Source organism: Melanostigma gelatinosum, assembly GCF_949748355.1.
Source record: "Melanostigma gelatinosum genome assembly, chromosome: 10".
NCBI lineage: Eukaryota > Metazoa > Chordata > Actinopteri > Perciformes > Zoarcidae > Melanostigma > Melanostigma gelatinosum.
The window spans coordinates 4,639,680-4,658,791 of record NC_136643.1 but is presented as its reverse complement, the minus strand read 5'-3'; the positions used below and the strand labels follow the sequence as shown (position 1 = coordinate 4,658,791).

The 19,112-nt window shown below is 45.4% G+C and overlaps 1 protein-coding gene across 2 annotated transcripts in view; it reads right to left on the bottom strand.

Annotated features, from left to right (window-relative positions):
- Positions 1 to 454: 454 nt before the first annotated feature.
- The window catches only part of tbc1d4 (TBC1 domain family, member 4), a 29,055-nt gene continuing 10,397 nt past the window's right edge, over positions 455 to 19,112 (bottom strand). The window contains exons 9-23 of one of the 2 annotated variants that reach the window (XM_079277088.1): positions 18,993 to 19,103; positions 18,022 to 18,144; positions 17,428 to 17,487; positions 14,423 to 14,649; positions 13,829 to 13,981; positions 11,536 to 11,693; positions 10,962 to 11,174; positions 9,083 to 9,244; positions 8,845 to 9,003; positions 8,634 to 8,734; positions 8,346 to 8,489; positions 6,313 to 6,472; positions 6,024 to 6,193; positions 4,259 to 4,435; positions 455 to 3,541 (exon numbers count right to left, since the gene is read on the bottom strand). In XM_079277088.1, the coding sequence (XP_079133214.1) occupies positions 3,311 to 3,541; positions 4,259 to 4,435; positions 6,024 to 6,193; positions 6,313 to 6,472; positions 8,346 to 8,489; positions 8,634 to 8,734; positions 8,845 to 9,003; positions 9,083 to 9,244; positions 10,962 to 11,174; positions 11,536 to 11,693; positions 13,829 to 13,981; positions 14,423 to 14,649; positions 17,428 to 17,487; positions 18,022 to 18,144; positions 18,993 to 19,103 (2,349 nt within the window). In that variant the 3' untranslated portion in view covers positions 455 to 3,310. The remainder of the gene's footprint in view (positions 3,542 to 4,258; positions 4,436 to 6,023; positions 6,194 to 6,312; positions 6,473 to 8,345; positions 8,490 to 8,633; positions 8,735 to 8,844; positions 9,004 to 9,082; positions 9,245 to 10,961; positions 11,175 to 11,535; positions 11,694 to 13,828; positions 13,982 to 14,422; positions 14,650 to 17,427; positions 17,488 to 18,021; positions 18,145 to 18,992; positions 19,104 to 19,112) is intronic. The other variant, XM_079277089.1, reaches the window with a different exon arrangement.

Genomic DNA, 19,112 nt, shown 5'->3' with positions numbered 1-19,112 from the left:
GACACCTACATTAGCATCAGGGGTTCATGTTGATTTGTAACCAATAAACTCGAGATACAATTGATTCAGTTTAATGTCACAGTCATCAAAACTTTAGATAGCAAAGAGAGAATCCGACTTGAGCATGCGCACAGTACAGTTAGTGTCGCCACTCTAGCTCGTTTCTGATTGGAGGAGTTGAGTTTGTTACAATTACCCCTGTTCTCCCCCCTACTTTTAGCTTTTTCACATTTCTAACTCTAGTAGGCTATACTTTTAAAGTTAGCTATCAGTATAACTGTTCATCCATTACTTTTATACATTTTGAAGAATTCCCCTATTACTATTGCTTACTTATTTCAACAGCTTATCAAACTATTTAACCGAACAAATGCTACGATTTACCCATATACTGTTAACTATCACGAGCTAACTCCCTCGCTAGCTCATTTTCAGGACACTCAATCACAATTCACAGACTGCATCTTCATTTAATTCAGTGAACTGACAAGCAGAGCATTTATTTCATTCACTACAATATGACAAATTCAGAAATGTACAGTTGGTTGAATATTTCAGGCTCTCTGTAAAGGGTACAATTTCACAGAGTATTTTTATTTTTCCCCCAGTGGAGACCTGTAGTTCTCTTTGCCCAAGGCGTTAACAAAAGTACAACTCTTGAAAGGTCTTTATATAGACTCTCTAAAACTGTCGGCGCCTACCGTGGCCTTTTTCTTACGCAATAGTCTGCACACACAAACCATTTCAGCTTGAGGCTACGTGCTACACTTGAAGTGCTACCTTGTAGAGCAGGAAAGGAACATGACTTCTTTATGAGAGCTTTTCTGAGCAGGGAAGACATTCAGACATGAGTAGACAGAAAACAAGGCAAGGTGAAGTTTATTGAAGAATTCATGACTGTCTTTTTGCGTAGCCCTCGTGTCGACAGAAAAAAACCAAAAACCCATCAATTATTAAGTGTCTTTCCTTACAACACGGCGATACAAGCGCTATTTAGTAGCCAGGACTCAGAGCACCTGATGTAAAATAAACAATCTTTGCTGACCACACTGGATATTGTCAAAATGGTCTCATATCTCCGATTAATGGAGATTAAATGGCCATCATTTATTCTTTGGCACAAAGGAATACAGTGAGTACACAAGTCGGCCACTGTCTTTATTCTTCAAGTTTTTACTGCCAATATTTGGTATCTTTTCAAGCTTTTGTCTTAATATAAACCAGAGGAAAGGTGTAGTGACAAAAGAAGACGATGTTATATTTAAAATATACATAATGCACCACAGCATTTTGGATGAAATCATTCAATTTTCATTCATTCATTTTTTTAAAGCAATCACATCTTTGGTTCAAAGGTAAATTTATATTCTGCAAATACTGTAGATGAGGAAAACACCGGCAAAAGGCTGGTTAGGGCTGCGTATCCGTCCACAGATTTCAAAATGAGTTGTTTGACCGTTCAGAGGTGACTATTTCGCTAATATTCATTGGTGCATCACCATCGTCACCTCGATCACCACAAGAACATTTCACCGTGACAGGGAGAATACATCACCATATCAAACTTTTCATGTCAGTAACTGTAGTTCCTGTAACTCGGCATGTAAAGTATAGGCAAGTGCCTCCGGGTGCATGCAAACGCACCGGATTGCTAAACACAGACGTATCGCATTGTTTGCCAAAGGCGACCTCTGCTTGGGCTAAAGTTTGAGAATAAAAACTTTACACGGACACCAACATGTGTCACCACCACGTGTCACCCAGGGCAGGAAGACTGACAGACACCGTTGGTAAGTGCCTTTTCCCGTGATAAGACATCACCTTGGCGTTTAATGGAAAGGTGTTTTTATGAAAGCGGAGAAAGCAGGCATGTTTTGCTTTCAATCAGAATTGGTGAGTCAGACACGGAGGTGGGAGTAAAACTAAACTGAGGAGGGAGCCAGGGCCGGACGTTGAACTCATCTGAACCGTCTGCCCATGCAGTCAAACAGTTCACCGCACAGCTCGTTTACATGCAAGTGTGTGTGCATGCACTGTATACAGTACGCAGCATCGGGAGGGACTCGACCATACTCAAAAAAGGGAACTGAATTTAAGTTCCTCGTTTCCTTTGCGGCCTCTGTTTACTCACCTAAACACTTTAGCTGCAAACATCGAATCGGCTGCGTGACCAAAAAGCAAAGGCAACTGCCATCTTGGGCCGATCAACACTATCGAGATGCTAGCAGTCCCATCTTCAAGAGCTACAGGAAGAGAGGGCGTTGCCAGTTTTGTCAAACACTGGGGCCAACAAAAAAAAGAAAAAGTGTCATGCAGAAGCTTGTGTGGTGTTTATTCAGATCACTCCTCTACCTCACTCTGTTTTTTTTCGTTACCTCCTAGGGGAGCGTGAACCTCCGGCCTCGGCGTCTGAACAGCAGCGCTAAAACGAGGCAACCCCGCGGTCACTCACACAGGAAACAGAGAAGGCGGACGACCTCACATCCTGCCCGAGAGATTTGGACGAAGCGCTTTGCTCCTCGCAAGGGCACGTATTAAAAGATCTCTCTCACGTGAAGGCAGTGGTGTGGTGCCGAGCGCCCAGATAACGTACATGTCTGCTGGAAGTTTAAAAAGCCCAATATTGCAAAAACATCATCAGGTGTCTCTGTTGTGGAAAACAAACAAACAGAAATACAGATCTTTGGAGGGAAATTACATTCACAAGGAAATGACAAAGCACTCGAGGCAGTGTTTCCATCACAGACAAGTCAAAAAACAATAGCTAGCACACGCGCGCACACACACACACACACACACACACACACACACACACAGCTGAACCTGAGGTCCAAAGGCTTGTTTGCCAACAGGAAACTTCTTTTAACTGCTTTTGTGGTGCTACAGAGACCGGTAGCAAATGTATCAATGCGGCTTTAAGGGGCAGACAAGTCTCTCACTTGTGTCAAACTAGAACCCCCCCCCCCCCCACGTGATTACTCATAAAAAAAGACTCTGAAAAAAGGAGGATGTTGCACATCTTGATCTCACCTGTCAGACTGGCAGTGAAACGGAGAGGCAGCTTTTGACGCACCGATTGGAAGCAGTCTGTTTCGCCAATGTACGACTGAAACCATCCTCCCACTGCTCTACCGCATGCTGACGAACACCACGTAGATATTTCCCATACAAAGTCCACACGTCACACACTTACAAAAGCCTGCCACGTTTGTGCAGCTGTACAACAATAGCCTTGGAGCTCAGCAGCTTCCCCGCTGAAGCAGTCTGTGTTTGTTCACTTCAGTCTCTGCCCCCCTCACCCTGCTCGCCATCATGGCTTCTTGGCTGCAGTTTTGACTTTCCCGTTGGGTCCCGTTTTGATCTGGGTCATCTCCACATCTGTCAGGGCGTCAGGGGGAAGGCACGAGCGCATGCGTTCGATGGTCTTCTGGTGAGCTGCCCTCTCCTGCTCCAGAGAGCGAATCATGTGCTTCATTTTGCTCTCCCGAGACAGGAAGTTCTCCACGCTCGTCTCCAGCGTCTGGATCTTCTGCCGCGCTGCCTGGAGGACAGAGATGTCTCAGTGAGTACAGGGGTGCGATACAAAGACAGAGGGGGCCTGAACATCTAGCACAGGAGCTACGGATTCTGAGAACTCCGCTGGAAGTCGGCACTCGTGCGACTTTTTACCAGAACCACAGCACAAAATCTGACATGATTGATATGATTGTGGTGCATGCAGAATCCAGGCTTTGCGTAATTCACTTGTAAAATGTTGCACTAAGTGTCCACTGTTCTTATATTGTCACAGCAGATACGAGAGCAGCTCAATACCTCTTTGCCCCTCATTAATGTGAGGAGCTCAGAAATGTGCAGTCATGTGACTTCAGCGGCCCCGCTGCGCAGATTCACAAACAACTTTTGTTTGTGAAAAAGCATTGGGAGAACAGTTAGTGTTCAACCTCTTTGTCTCGCTGTCACTCATTGAGTTGTTAAACTTGTGTTTCAGTGCCATCTATGGGCGGTCTGAGGCATCATCAGTGCGGCTCTCCAAACAAATACGACAGCCGTTCACCAGTCCATCAAAAGAAGGAGGCATAAACTGACCAACAACTTAAATACCTCCCACAGTTACACATCAATTCCCTCAATGAGTAATCATAAAAACAACCAATATCCTTACTAATTATACACCCAGCATTTGCTGCCGTTTCCCAAAACCCCATTACCACGGATGTGAAAGGTAACAATTGTGCAGTGTGATTTCTCTCTTCCCTACCTGAAGTTTCTCCAGCAGGTCCATGTTCTGTTTCTTCAGCTGCACATTGGTCTTCTCTAGTTTGTCGAGCCGGTCAGAGTCATCGGGCAGCGGCCCGGCTTCTAACATCTCATCCTGCAGGACGTGGTACTCCACCTCGTACGCGTGCAGCTGCTTGGAGATGTCCATCTCCATTACCTGGCAAACAACGGGTCACAAAAGTCATCAGTATATCGGTACTGTTAGAAAAGGTAAACGTAAAGTCCAAAGGGTGAGTCAGTGATTTGAAAGCTTTACATCTTCAGTAGGAACAAATGGGCTTGGGGTTGAGAGCCACATACCGTCTGGAGAAGTCAGAAAGTACTGGGAGATGGACTAACATAATGTTGGTTTTGGTATCGTCATGGGCATTGTTGAAAAAATACAAATATACAATACTGCCAACCTTATGCTCTGCTATTAATCTGCTGGATAATAATGGCATTTAAAAACGCAGACTTTTCTGGATTTGACAAAGTAAACTATTGCGATTTTACCAAAGGAGTTAAAATTGGATAGAAAATGGCTTTGGCTAAACACAGAGCAGTACTTTGTCAGGAGTACAGGCACAGAGAAAGTGTATCACGACTATAATTCTACATAGTCATACCTGATTGCTCAATGATTCCCTTCTATTTAAAGAGACAGTTCACCCCAAAATCAAAAACACCTCCTTCTCCTCTTACCTAGTGCTATTGATCGCTCTAGATTGTTTTGGGGAGATATCGGCCGCAGAGATGTCACCCGTCTCTCGTTTCTCTCTCATTTGAATAACTCAACAGCAATGTCTCTGTCCAGAAATCCGGACCCGGTGACTCTAATCCACAGACCTTGTTGTGAGCAGTTTCAGGCAGGAACTACAGTTGACAGAAAATAAGTCTGTGGCTCATGATTTCTGGAAAGAGATATTGCTGTTGAGTTTTTAAATGTTTTTTTTTTGGCGCTTTGAGGACCACAAGCCATATATTCCCTGTATATTGGAAGGAAGGCAGACATCTTTACGGCTGATATCTCCGACACTAAGCGACTTCGACCAAAACAATCTAGAATGATAAACAGCACTGCAGATAAAAGGATTTTGGGGTGTACTGTCTCTTTAAGTTATATGTATCTATAGAAAACCAGTAGAAACAGCAACGGTATTGGCAGAGTTAGTTGTTACTGTTGATGAGCTATTATTTGAGCGTAATGGGCAGCCTGTGTGGAGTGTGTGTGTGTGTGTGTGTGTGTGTGTGTAGTGCGGTTCGGTCCATAGTACTGACACAGAGCTGAGATCAATAGACAGCGAGACACAACCAGACGCTACTCCCACAGCTGATTTTAGCGAATCGGTCATAACTTCAAAAAATATCTAACACTGATAATGTTCATACTTATCTGAGTGATCTAACTCATACATGTATTCTTTGATTGTTAAACAGAAGCTTCATGTTGTTAGCCACATTTTCCCGTCACAATCAAAATGCTTTGTTAAAGTTTTCTTTGCAGCAAATCTGAAAATAAAAATACTTTTTTTAACTTGTATTTTTGATCAGTTAGCCAATACTTTATCGAAATATGCAGTCTCGTGGGACCGTGCCTTGTATTGTATTGTGGGTCTTTAACAACGTGGCCCCTCTAAAGACATCACAAGTATCAGGAACCTGTCGGCTTACCACAATAATGAAGTTGCCACTCGTGCAGAACATTTACATTTACATGCGTCATTGTGCCAATCATCGTACTATTTAAACTTCCCACTCTGTACCTTGGCAATGGTCTGCTCCATCTGGGTCTGAGTGAGGGCGGGAAGTGTAGTTTTCAGATAGTCCACGATGCTCTCGAAGCTGTCACACTCCACTATCTCCCCCTCATGGCTGCTCAGCAGACAGAGAGCCACTTTGAAGACCACCCCGGTCCCTTGGACAAAGATGAAATCTGAAAAGAAACACAATAAAAAGGTTGAAGACACTTTTTCCGAAGCTGACATTCTCACAGGGCCAGATGAGCATTTGCGTGTGAGCGGAACACAGCGAGCCATTATCCGAAGAACATACCAAAGACGCGGGACACGAAGTTGAGCGGGAACTGTGAGGCGAAGAGGGTGAGGAACCACGGCGCCGCGTAGAGGCTCGGGCCGATCTCGTGCTCCTCCAAGTGGTTGTACAGGTCGCGGTGGTAGTCGTGCAACAGTCTGGAGAGCTGGTACATCTGAACCTGGGAGGACACACAGAGGCAAGTGTGCACGGGCATAAACACACACACGTTCAGACAGATGAGAAACACAGAATAAACTGGAATATCTGGATCTGCAGGGAACAGAGCAGTCTGAGACTTCTTAAGCAGTACCAGTGTTGCTTTAGAGTCCTGCTCAGACACGCGTCCAGGCCGAGCATTAGAGGGGCTGTGCTAAACACTGCAGTGATACTGTGCGGCACAGTGAAATGCGCAGACGACAGAACAGAGAAGCAGAAGTTAACCGTCTAATTTTAGCTCGGGTCAGTCTTACAATTTCCTGACGGTTACAAAGAAGACGAGTCATACTTTTACCTCCTCGTGCTGAGCCGCTGCACGGAGATAAACAAAGTCCTCAAAGAGCAGCGCTGCAGTGTGGAGAGCAACTGCTCGGCTAAATGTTTACCCGTTACGGATTAAACATCACCACGCCTGTCGGTGCTGTCGCCCCGGCGAGGTCAGCTGATCTTTAACAGAAGCTAACAGAGCAGGCACGCAGGTGTGGCTTGAATAGGAGGTGGAGACACTGGCTGCTGTTTGCTGTTGCCAACCAATAACTTACACAAGGCCCTTTACAGCCGGCAGACGACAGCTACAACTTGAATGTTAAAGTCCAGTGGGATTGTCACTCCCATGCTGTACGTATGGTAGAACTTAAAGCCGCAGTGTGAAGTATTGTTGTGATCATAGCTCTTTTATTACTACCAAAATGAAATGCTCTTATTATTCGGAGCCCAATCTATTATTGAGAGAAAACTGAAGCAGTCTTTGCCATTTGCGTCCCTTCTATTCATAGTGGCTTTAATGTTCAGAGGATTTCATCTTCTGTATGAACACCACTTTATTACTTAACGGTGCGGTTAAAGCTGTGATTTATTTACCTTGCAGACGGGCTCGATTTTCATGATGTAATAAGATCAAGCAAGAATCACGGGATCACATTAAAATCCATCTCGTCAGGCTTCAAGTGATGCATTTGTGCCTGCGCCAATCAGAGTCCTTTGACGAGCTACTGGCAGCTAGTGGCGTGGACACAGAGAGACGACTGTTGCTTCAAAACAACAATGGCGTCTCCTAAAGAGGTTAGCGTAGATGCTGCAGTAGCATCGCTTCTATCAGAACTGTTGAGTATTTCTTCTTTGAAAGAAGAGCAAAGAACGACACTGAAGGTTTTTCTTGATGAAAATGAGGTTTTCGCTCTTCTCCCGACTCGCTTCAGAAAGAGTTTGATGGACAGATGGTTCCTCCAATCCCCTGGCATGTACTTTTTGGAAGTGCCTGCACTTCTCCAAACAGTTTTCAATAACTCCTTCTCAGATGGTTCTGTGTACCAAACCATCTGGAGGGTCAGGTTAGTTAACAGACCAACAAAACCAGACTGACCTGCCGGACCAAAGGCCACCATACTGTCCCCGGGAGCAGAGAAGAGATAGGAAGCTAACCAAGCTAGGACCTGCGGCTACTCCATTACCCAGCCTACTGCTGGCTGTCTGATGCCCGGTCGCAAAACAATAAGACGGATGAAAGCAGAGAGATGTTGGTGACTGTTGAGCCCACATCTTCACAGAGACCTGACTCCATCGTTCATCCCGGGTCAAGCAGCACTTGATGAGCGGACAGCAAGACAGAGAGCAGGACTCCGGTGGGACGAGAGGAGATGCACTACTGTTTTTGTCTTGTTTGTCATGTGTTGTGTCACAAATGAGCTAGAACTGAATTTGGTTGTGCAATAATGACAATAACTGATCCTTGAATCCTCAAACAAGTTATCAAACACATTTAAACGACTCCATAGCTGAAACTGTTCCTCATATCCTAACAGTTTAGTGGACCAGCCAGCCATTGGTGTACTGACCTGCAGAGACACCATGTCGGGTCTGAACTGCTGCCTGATGCCGAGGTCGTACATGAGGAACGTCAGCAAGTCAAAGGCCTGTTCTTCACTCATGTGCAGCAGCAGCACTCCGGCCACGAAGCTGATGCCCTGGCAGTAGCCGACCTGTGTGCCGCGCGCGCACACACACACACACACACACGCGCCCCACACACACACACACACACACAGAACACAAAATATGTACTACCAATGTCATAATATTCACCACACTATGGCAGGGCAAAGAAACAGTGTTACAGTATGTACCTCCGTATCCAGCAGAGAATAGGCTTTCAGGAGGTTGTAGAGGGACAGCTGCCCTGCGCCCAGCTGGGCTGAGAAGTACTGGTGGGTGGGGAAGGTCCGGCCTGAGAGGACAAAGATAAGATTTACATCTGAACATTTACAAAAACAGCTTCTGTGAGCGTTTCAAGAGGAAGGAGGACCCCCTTTTTGTTTTTTACAACCGTGTGCCCACCTAGATCCACCAGAATAGAATGCTGCTGCGCGGTGAGCTGCTTCAGCAGGTCTTGGTAGGGGGTGTCCGGGGCTTGCTGGCGCTGGGGCAGCCTGTGATGCAGCCGGTGCTGCTGGGAAAGGAGGAGCCAGACCTCCCCACGCCTGCTCTTAGGAACACCTGCACAAAACACTCGTGCTCATTCAATACGTCACACATGCACCGTCGTGTCTTCACAACCACCCTTAAAAACACTCACCTTGGTGGAGAGCGTGGCACATCTCCTCCTTGTCCTGTGGGACCGTGGTTCTGCCTGGGGCTGTCAGCTTTCTCTCCCACAATGCCTGTGCTTCTTTGGAGCACTGGCCCACCTCCTGGTAGTTTAGCTTCATCTTGCGGATGTGCAGCTCATCCCTGCTTGCTGCAACACAATAAACGGGACAAGAAAAAAAAAGAAAAAAAGACAAAGGAACATATTCAACATTATTTTGCCAATTAAGAGTCTCTTGATCGCACCAGAAAATCAAGACCAAAAGGTACACAAAAGGAGGTGTGTGCTTATTAAACTTGTGTAAAACAGGCTAGTTAAAAGACGGCAGATTTGAAAACAAGTGTGGAAACAGTGCCTCGCGCGTTTTGTCACCAGTTGCTATGGAAAGTCTGCCGTGTAAACACAAAAGCCACAATACCCACATTAGCACCAACGATCCATCTCCATTATGCTGGAGCATGGAGCAGCTACATCGAGGTACAACAAAAACACCATGAACCATGTATGATCAGCCCTGAACATGCAAACAAAAGAAGCTGAAATTGAAGGAATATAATAAACCAACACCCGAAATCATGCAAGCGATCTATCTGCCTTGATCCCGTGGGCTGCTTTCACATCGCTTACCTTCTATTGAAAAGGGATATTCAGTTAGGTCCTCAGACCAGCATTGATGTCATGTTAACAAACAAGGAAAAAGATGTGTTGGTATACAAAATAATATAATATTATATAACCTAGTATAATCTAATTTCATATTATATAGTTTAATCAAATAAAGTATAGTATAATCTAATACAGTATAATCGAATATAACCTAATATAATCTAGTATAATCTAATCTAGTATAATCTATCATAATATAATATACTATAGTATAACATAATATAGTATAGTATAGTATAATATAATATAGCACAATATAATATACTATAATCTAATATACTATAGTATAATATAACATAATATAATATAGCATAAATTATAATATAGCATAATATAATATAGTATATCATATTGTTGCATAATCTAATATACTATATTATAGTAACAGAATATAAATGTCCTCCTTTGAGAGCAAGGCCATTCTTTGTCCATTGTTTGAGGCAGACATGCATGAATCTGACACACATTATGGTCTTAGACTTTTTCCCACATTTACAATGTGGGGTTTACTTCACCTCACTATAAAGATGCCTGTTTATGATAATGCAGTGTCCCAAATGGCCTCTACTTCCTCTCCATTCCTCCTCTTGCCCGCTAACTTCCTGTTTAGAGACGAGTGCTTGTGAGGGGAGGAGAGGTAAAAAATGGATGTCTAAAATAAAGTTTGGGATACACCCTTAATAACTTGGGCCATTAGAGGGCAATATTTACAAATGCTATTTAAAATATTACTGTTGGTCTTTCCTCATACGTGCACCTAAACCCAGTGAGCGCTTGAGTGTGTTTGCATATCTGCATGTGTTCATAGCTGCGTGCATATGCAACACCGAAACATTCTGCTCTAAATATAGCCGCTGCTCCAGAATCTCCGACCGAGACGGCAACATTCGACCTCTCAAAATAAACGGAGACGCCAGCGCGAGGAGGAGCCTTCCATCCTCCGTCCACGCTCGCAAAGCTTCAGCAGCGAACAACAAGACTGTAAGTGTGAGAGCGTGAGGTGAGGGCCGAGTGTAAAACCTTCATGATTTGGGGGGGGGGAAATGGGACGGGACTGGAAGTTCCCCCCCGTAATAAATATCTTAACAATACGACCCAGTGTGCACTAAAGATTCCTCATATTTGTCCTTCATGTGACCAAAGGAAGCATTCGTCCTCGGGGCGATTATCATACTTGTGCACAGCAGTAAACGCAACTCACCCTCCAGTCTCTGGTTCTCATTTTCCATGCGCAGCAGCAGGATCTGCTGGTGGATGGCCGTCTTCCAGAGGGCCCGGTAGTCGGCCCCCGTCCTCTTAGGCCTCTCCCCGGACAGGGGGTCGCCCGCCGGGGGCAGCAGACGCCCCAGAGGGTCCAGACCTGAGCCCGCGCTGCGAGGAGAGAGGGGCAACAGCTCCCTGCCGTCACAGTAGTCTGAAACAAAAAAGAAAACGCATCTTTTTAATGTCTCAATATTTTATATGAACCAAATGACGGTGTGTGCAATCTACGTGTTTAAGCTCCCTCGAGTATGATAAGTAGGACTATAAAAGGCAAGAAGACAGGCCATGAGAACAGGTAGGAGGATCACTTTCACAAGCTCCGTTATCACCGTTAATCTGACAAGGAGGGAGTGGGAATGTTCCCCTTTCCTCTCAGCCCTTACTGCGTTCCCCATAGACACATGCAATGTCAAAGTCAGAAGTGTCCGAATTTTCCACACGAATCAAATGTCCTCATTTTCTATGCGCGTGTGGATTATTCAGAAGCGGACTGAGGGATTGTGTTACCGGACCTGGGTGCTGCATCGAGGCGGGCTGCCTGTTCATGGGCGAGGCGACCCTCAGGAAGATCTTCTGTCTCCAGGAGACCCTGCGTGGGGTCGGAGGGAGGCCCCCGCTCACAGAGTCTCCGCTGCAGGTGGACAGGGTCCTCTTCCTGCCTTCCCCATTGCTACGAGAGAGGAGAGCAGCGTCACGGACGCCCGGCAAACGACTCAGGTGTCGCTTTGCGAAGACACTCTTTCATCAACTTTTTACAAACGCACGCACACACACACACACACACGGTTCCCATCAGCAAACTCACTGAGCTGATGGGAAATGGTCCAGGTGAAGCTTAAAATGACTGATGTGGAAAACATGCACCGGGCATTGACTGGTTCCCACAGTCCATGTTACTGTTAGGGCAAAAGGTCGTGTTGTTAGGTAAGATCAGCAACAGAGACGGCCACAGCTGAGGCGCATGCGTGCTCGTTGCTTTTCTGGAAAAATACTTTTTGTTGGTGGAGAAGAAAAGCTGGTTACTGAGCTGCTGGACAGCTTCATGTTCGCCGTTTCAAGTTATTCATGTTTCACATTTATCGGAGCCATAAATTCACGCCTGTCAACAACCAGACAACACAGGGAAAGGGAACCGTGTCTGTAGGGAACTTGGCAGGTTCTAAAAAGATCCTGTCTTAACAGCATTATTGCGTAACAACTAAAATAAAGCACGTACTCTCATGTCGAAAGTTCACATTTGAGCATGGAATGTGCATAAAGAGGTGGGTGAGCTGCAGGGCAGCATGATGATGCATGATGCCATTACCGACGTCCAATAGCAGCAGAAATAAGTCGATATTCTTTTGCAGGTTGGGTCGTTTTACTTCAATAACTAGTAAGGCTGCTTTCAACTACTCTACATACATGTGAAATGAACGTGATAATGTGGCTCTCTGAAATATTGCAGCGCAGATTCTGAGCACCAGTGCAATTAAAAGTTACGCATTCATTATATGACCTATTGGATTTGTACTGATACATTTGAAATCCTGGCACCAACTTTTACTTTTTTAGTTTTCAAGTGTTTTTTGCGAGTGTAAGTTCACATTTACACACCGAAGCTGTTCAATGTGAAAACGGAATGTCAAGAACTGAAGCGACGAGGACAAATTACATTTCTGCTCCGTTAAAGAACCAAGCTCTTCGTGCCACTTGTCAAGGATCACTCGACAGCTACAGCAGTTAACACGCTTGGTCAGCGCGGCGGATGCCCGCCTCCTCGTGTGCAGAGTGGAAAAACAGGAAGTGACCTTTGTTGAAACAAAGGTCAACGAGAGCAGGTTGTTTACTCTCTCAGCTGTTCTGCACACATCAGATTAAAATTGCTCACTCGACACATTACCTCGCATTATGTTTTCCTGCTCGTAAAAGCCACAAAGTAAAAGACAGCACTGGGGTTAAGTTATCCAACCGTGCAACAGATAAAGAGATCTGTGAATATGTGGGCATATTCACATCTAAATACTCTGCAGGTCCAGGTGTTTTTCAAAAAGGTGTCTTTTGAACCTGCTCTTCATTTAAATAATCAATTGCATTTTGCTGCATTATCAACAAAAGCACTCAGAGGGTTGGAGGAGGAGGAGAAACATCCTGTGGAAATGCCAGTTTACAATGCCTGCTCCACTGAACCTCATTCGTAATGCAAATGTTGACCTTTACTTTCTGCCATGCAGACACCTGCTAGACCGTGCCAGCCGCGTGTGTCTTGCTTTCCTCGAACATACAGATGAGTGCAGCTGAACATTAACAGCAACCTTTCAAAGTAAGTAGGTCGCTGAACTGAGTCGGCGTGATGCTTTAGAGTTCCTGAGGCATCGTGGGTGGCACTGGTCAGGAAAAGGTGATGTGTGGTTAATAAAGGCTGTAAATCCAGTGGAAATACAGTTGTGCCGTGCAAAAAAAGTCTGAAATCCACATGCAAATACAACAAGAGAGGATACCAGCATCCCCTTCTACTTCTGAGAGAAATAGGAAGAGAGGGGGAGGGGGGGGGGGGGGTCCAGCTGCAGAGACGATGGCGGGAATAAAAGGGAACGGCTGTAAAGTCTTTTTTACGATTAAAAAGGTTGCTGTGGATAAAAAAAAAGTATGAAAATACAGGGACAGAAAAAGCTGGGTGTTAAAAGGTTTGGACAGCCAACACGTACATACGGCTACTGCCATCCCAGCAAAGACCCGTTTGCCCCTCCCGCCCCTTGGTGGTCTGGGTATAAGTAGGGGGGGGGGAGATTTTGTCTGAGCGCACCCCCCCCCCCCCCCTCTCACCTCTTGAGGCTCCCGCTGTCGGCCAGGGAGCTCAGGGAGCCCAGCGAGCCCTGGTAAATGCTTTTCAGGAAAGTGGGGGCAGAGAAGGAGGAGGGGAGGCCGAAGGTGGACTCGCTCTCCGAGACGCTGCGCGTTCTCGAGACGGCCACGGGACTGAGCGAGCCAAACATGATGCCCACAAATACAAAAAAAACAAAAACAGCACACAAAAAGAATGAGCTTTTTGGTTTGAGGAACATGAGGGGATCAAAACAGTGACAGGAAACTTGCAACGCTATTGTTCAGGGAGGTGGAGAGAGCACTGCAAATAGATTACATTGTTTGAGTGAACATCCAACGTTAACTCAATATTTAGTTCGCGTTAAAACCGATTCAAAGAAAAGAAACAGATTTTCTGAGCAAAAGTTAGCATTAAATATATATAGTCAAACAAAACACAAAAAAAAGCTCACTCCTGGAGAAGCTTTTTAGCTTCTTAGCTAAACATCCACCCTGTGCAAAACATCCACTCCTGCAACATTACTAAGTGACGCATACTGTCCTTTCTCCCACGGGTTCGAACTCGTGAGGCCGGGACTGACTAGCATAAGTTACCTGCTCTGCAGCAGCTCGGGGTTAACAGACTGCTGTCTGCGCAGCGGAGGCTGTCTGCTCAGGGCGGCCGGCTGGCTCTCGAAGGAGATGCGTTTCTTCACAGGTGGATGGCTGAAGGTGTGGGCACGCCGGCGGAACTGCAGGCCGGCTTCCGGGTCGCCGCCGCCGTCGTCGGGGAAAGCGGGAGGGGAGCCCGGAGGGGAGTGACCGGGCGATTCCTCATCCTGCTGAGGGGGGCCGAATGCGAGCAGCAGAAATAAGTCAGTACATAGGGGGAAAAAACAGTTATGTACATTTATGAGACTTTCTAATTAGATGTTAAAGCACGGTTGGATTTTCTGAAGTGTCTGACTGTCCAGCTGGATGACACAGTGGTGCATGATAACAAAGTCCTCTAAGATATTCTGCATAGCTACGCAGATCAATAACCTAGGTTTCAGCAGCAACGGGTAATAATCACATTAAATACCTTTGGCAGGCAAACCACACACAGCTAGTAACTCTGTTCCATAAATAAAGAACACCACCCAACATACTCAAGTTACAGGCACTTACCTAGCCAGCGTAAAGCCAAACAACCAACGTTCCACGTTTAACTCTCCACTCAACACTCATGGACTCCGAGTTGCCTCACGCCTGGTAGCACAACACCCATATCTATTGTATTCTAATGGCCAGCGTCCCGTGACTCACGGCCTCACACACCGATTGGTGGAGAGGACCCGAGTGGCTCAGCTCTACATGAAAACCCTCCAATCTCCCTCCCTGCTCTGGCAGACCTCCCTCTCTAAGATCTGACATGGCAGGAGATATTTAGCAATATTTGTGCCGCTTCTTTCAATACACAGAAAAAAATAAAGTGCAAAGTCTGACAGACCTACTGTCACTCTCTCCACCGCTCATCACATTGCAGGTTTGGAAAGGTCTTTCGGCCTGTTAACCCTGTGTAAATCATGGCAGATGTCAGCTGACTGGCTGAATTTTGATTGGTAGATATGATGACTCAGCGGATCAGGGTGTCGCGTCGTGCTGTCCTATGACAGGGGAAAGGAAGGCGGGGGAGCCAGGACGGGCATGCCTCAGCAGAATCACAACTGGACATCCGGACTTGAATTTCCTGCTCGACATCAGCATCCTGACAAAATCCCCAAATCGCAGGGCAAACAACACTCTTCAGACCGTCACTAATGTCACAAAGAGGGGCGCAGCTGAGCCTTAAAATAAGACTCCTTAAGACGCCAGATTCTGCTTGCACATACAGAATATGCACATGATTTTACATTGAACTCCATACAACTTATGATTTTGTCCTCATAAGTAGGGCTGTCTGTGTCATTGTGATTATAACTTATTGATTGATATAACGGTATTGGTGGATTTGCTGACATGACCTCTTGACGGCTGATTTAATGTGAATAATTTCCCTCATTTGACGTTCCATACTTACAGTAACTGACGGGATGACATTATTGATGCAACAGGTAAAGTAAGGCAAATGCGGAGGGTCTATATTTAATATCTCCGTGCGCTAAATAGGATGAGCACAATGCGCTTAAAGAACTCCACTGCTTTGACACATCAAAATCACTTTACAGGTCTCGTTGAGGATTACTTGACATGTGAAAAAAAGTGGTGTAAAGCCTTTTGTGGCTCCAGTAAGGAGCTACGTGTCATCTGATGAATTGCCTCAAGTGACGCCACTCGAGTCAGCGTCGGTTGGGTCTATAGACTACAAGTTTGAGAATGAAAATTAAATTTTTGAGTTCTTGAATTAGAAAGAAGTGCGCTCACCAGACCTCTGCAGCCTGCTCATCATCTCTACATTAGCCGTTATTAGTATAAAAGACTCAAATCTTCGCCTGAACTATAGGCAGTGGTGTTGCATTGTGGGTGGTGTAGACGCAGGTTTTGACACAGACAAAGTTCTAACTGCCAGCCACATGCAAATATAATAATTTAAGAAGACGGGAACTAAATTTAGAGAGGGTTTCAATGCAAAAATGTCATGAAGCAAGCAGGCATTTGGTTTTCTCATGTCACAGATGGAGTTCAGTGAAAACTAGAGTTACCCATAAACTGTATATAAAAAGTGGCCGTAGTCATCGTGACATCACCCATTGGTGTGTGAGCTGCCATTTTGAAGCAGTCAGCGTTTTGTAGGGTAATTTTCTCATAGACTGCTATACAACCAGAGGAGTCGCCCCCTGCTGGCCATTTGAGAGAATGCACATTTAAGACACTTCAGCATTGGCTTCACTCCTTAGAACCGGAGGTTGCCGCCTGGTATAACCACCTCGCAGTGTTACGCTTCCGCCAACCAGTCAAGTTCCAATGTACATCCATGTCCGTCCAAAAAGTCATCACTTCAATATCTTATCATGTTAGACATGTGTGATATTTTCAGAAATACCATGTAAATTCATGAGTTACGGCGCAAAAAATGTGTTTTGTGAGGTCACGGTGACCTTGACCGTTGACATCCAAATTCTAATCAGTTCATCCTTGAGTACAGGTGCCACATTTGAAGAAATTCCCTAATCCTGACACATCGCCTTCAGGAGAATGGGACGGGTGGATCCTTTGTCCTTTAATCCGTCCACTGTAACTCAGACAATGTCCCAGGGGTGCGATGCAAACATCGGTGGAGTAACTCCATCATGACTAATGGGGAGTCAGGGGGACGACATCGCACACTCGCTCCACATTCTGCACAGCGGTGACACCGTGGAGACGACAACCCCAAACGGTCCACTCCCTGCTGCGCTGTTCTGTCTTTTGGCCAGTGCAGCTGCGTGATGATACGATGTGGCAATAATGTTCTCCACGTCAGAAAAGAACTGTTGGCCGCCTCCAGCTAGTGACACTTACAAAAGTGAAAGCCTATCATGAGGACAGAGATGGAATAGAACATGCTTTTAAAAGCCACTGGGTGAAAAGTGAGAATTCCCAGAGCCCCTGGAGTGAAGTTCTGGGAATTCTCTGTTAACCCCTCGAGGAACACTTACCCTTTCAAAACTGCTGACACTTCCCATGCTTCCCAAACGGCCCCGCATCCGGCTGGCACCCTGGGGACAGAGGTGATGACACAATATAAAACAAGTTCTGAAAGAACAAATGCATAAATGAAAACATGTATACACAAAATGTGGTAGGTTGGCCCGCCCTAAAACACTCTCTGCTTTATGGTCTATTTGTCTCCAAATGAATCATAATTTACTAAATGAACATGATGCTGTATTGAAGAAGACTTGAAACTAAAGATTAAGACCATAAACTCATGTTTACTGAGGGAATAAATAAAGACAAAAGTAGTGACATTTTCTCATCGACTTCGACTTCTTTTTGCAACCTGCTGGCCATTAGAGAGAATGCAAGTTTAAAACTCATTCGCATTGGCTTCACCCATCAGACCCCGAGGTTGCCGCCTGAACGGGACGGACGGAGGGACAGATAACCCAAAAACATAACGCCTCAAGCAAAGGCTATTACCGGTGAGGAGGCATAACAAAACCTTTGATGAAATAACAGCAGAACATTGAATTACGGTAGAGGCAGAAAATAAAATGTGTCATAAAAAGAGACTCTTTCTTGTGACCCACCCTTGCGAAGATGTTCTCCAGGGAGCTGGTGAGCGAGGAGCGAGCTTTATTCTTGAGGATGTCGAGTTTGAAGCGACTGCTGGCGGCCGTGCCGTCTCCTGCCGATGAGCTGTTTGATGCATTCTGTCAGAAGATGACGATGGGCAGAGGAACGGGAAACAATCACAGAAATAAAAGATGTGCGACTGTCAGTGTGAGCCTTCAAAACAGACTGTGAGCATACACAGTGTTCTGCCATTTCAATTTCCTATTTAACATACAGGCGCTCAGGCTACTTCACGCTAAAGTAAGTATCCACTCCCCTTTCATACTTCCATGGCACGCTTCCCCCACAGAAACTTCTTGAATGTAACAGCCAGTCAATTGATAACCAGCTTAGTTCTTTGTAGGAACATTATACTGTGATGACCTTAACATTTAAGATGGAAGTAAAGAGCTGAAAAGATTTGGCATCAAAAGCAGCCATCGGAGGTTTCCCAACACGGTCTATGCAACCGTACAGTCACTCACAGAAGAGTTGCTTTACCAACAGAAATAAACCCTGTTTGACTGGAATCCAAGGACTCGAACTATCTTGTTTTGTAGAATTGTGTCTATTTTTTTTATCTTTTCTGTGGCCTTGTCTATTTAAAACTGCTACTATATTCACACAACAATCCAAAAGAGAACTGTTGGATAATAACTACTTGTAGACAGAGAAGTCCAGAGGGCTGAGACAATGTGAAAGTCTTTGCTTTTCTGCAAATGAACCCAAATTATTTTTTAAACCTTTCAGCGCTAAAGTGACTTTTCTCAAATTTCAAGGCTGTTAAAGGCCCTTGGAAATGTTTTAGGCATTCGCACTACTACATTTGATTTAGATTTGAGTGAAAATGTGTTTTCGGCTCTCTAGTGAAGCTAAAGAAATCAAATCTGTAACTGTGATTTCTTTTCAGGGTCTACGTATACTTAAACAGGGTTTAAGTATCTACCTGCGGGGCCTCTCCGGAGTGGAGGTGGGACTTCTGTTTGGTTCCACAGAGCTGCCTCAGATGGAGAACCACCAGCTCGTTCTCCTCTTGGTCCGACCCGGGCTTCAGTCTCTGCAGACA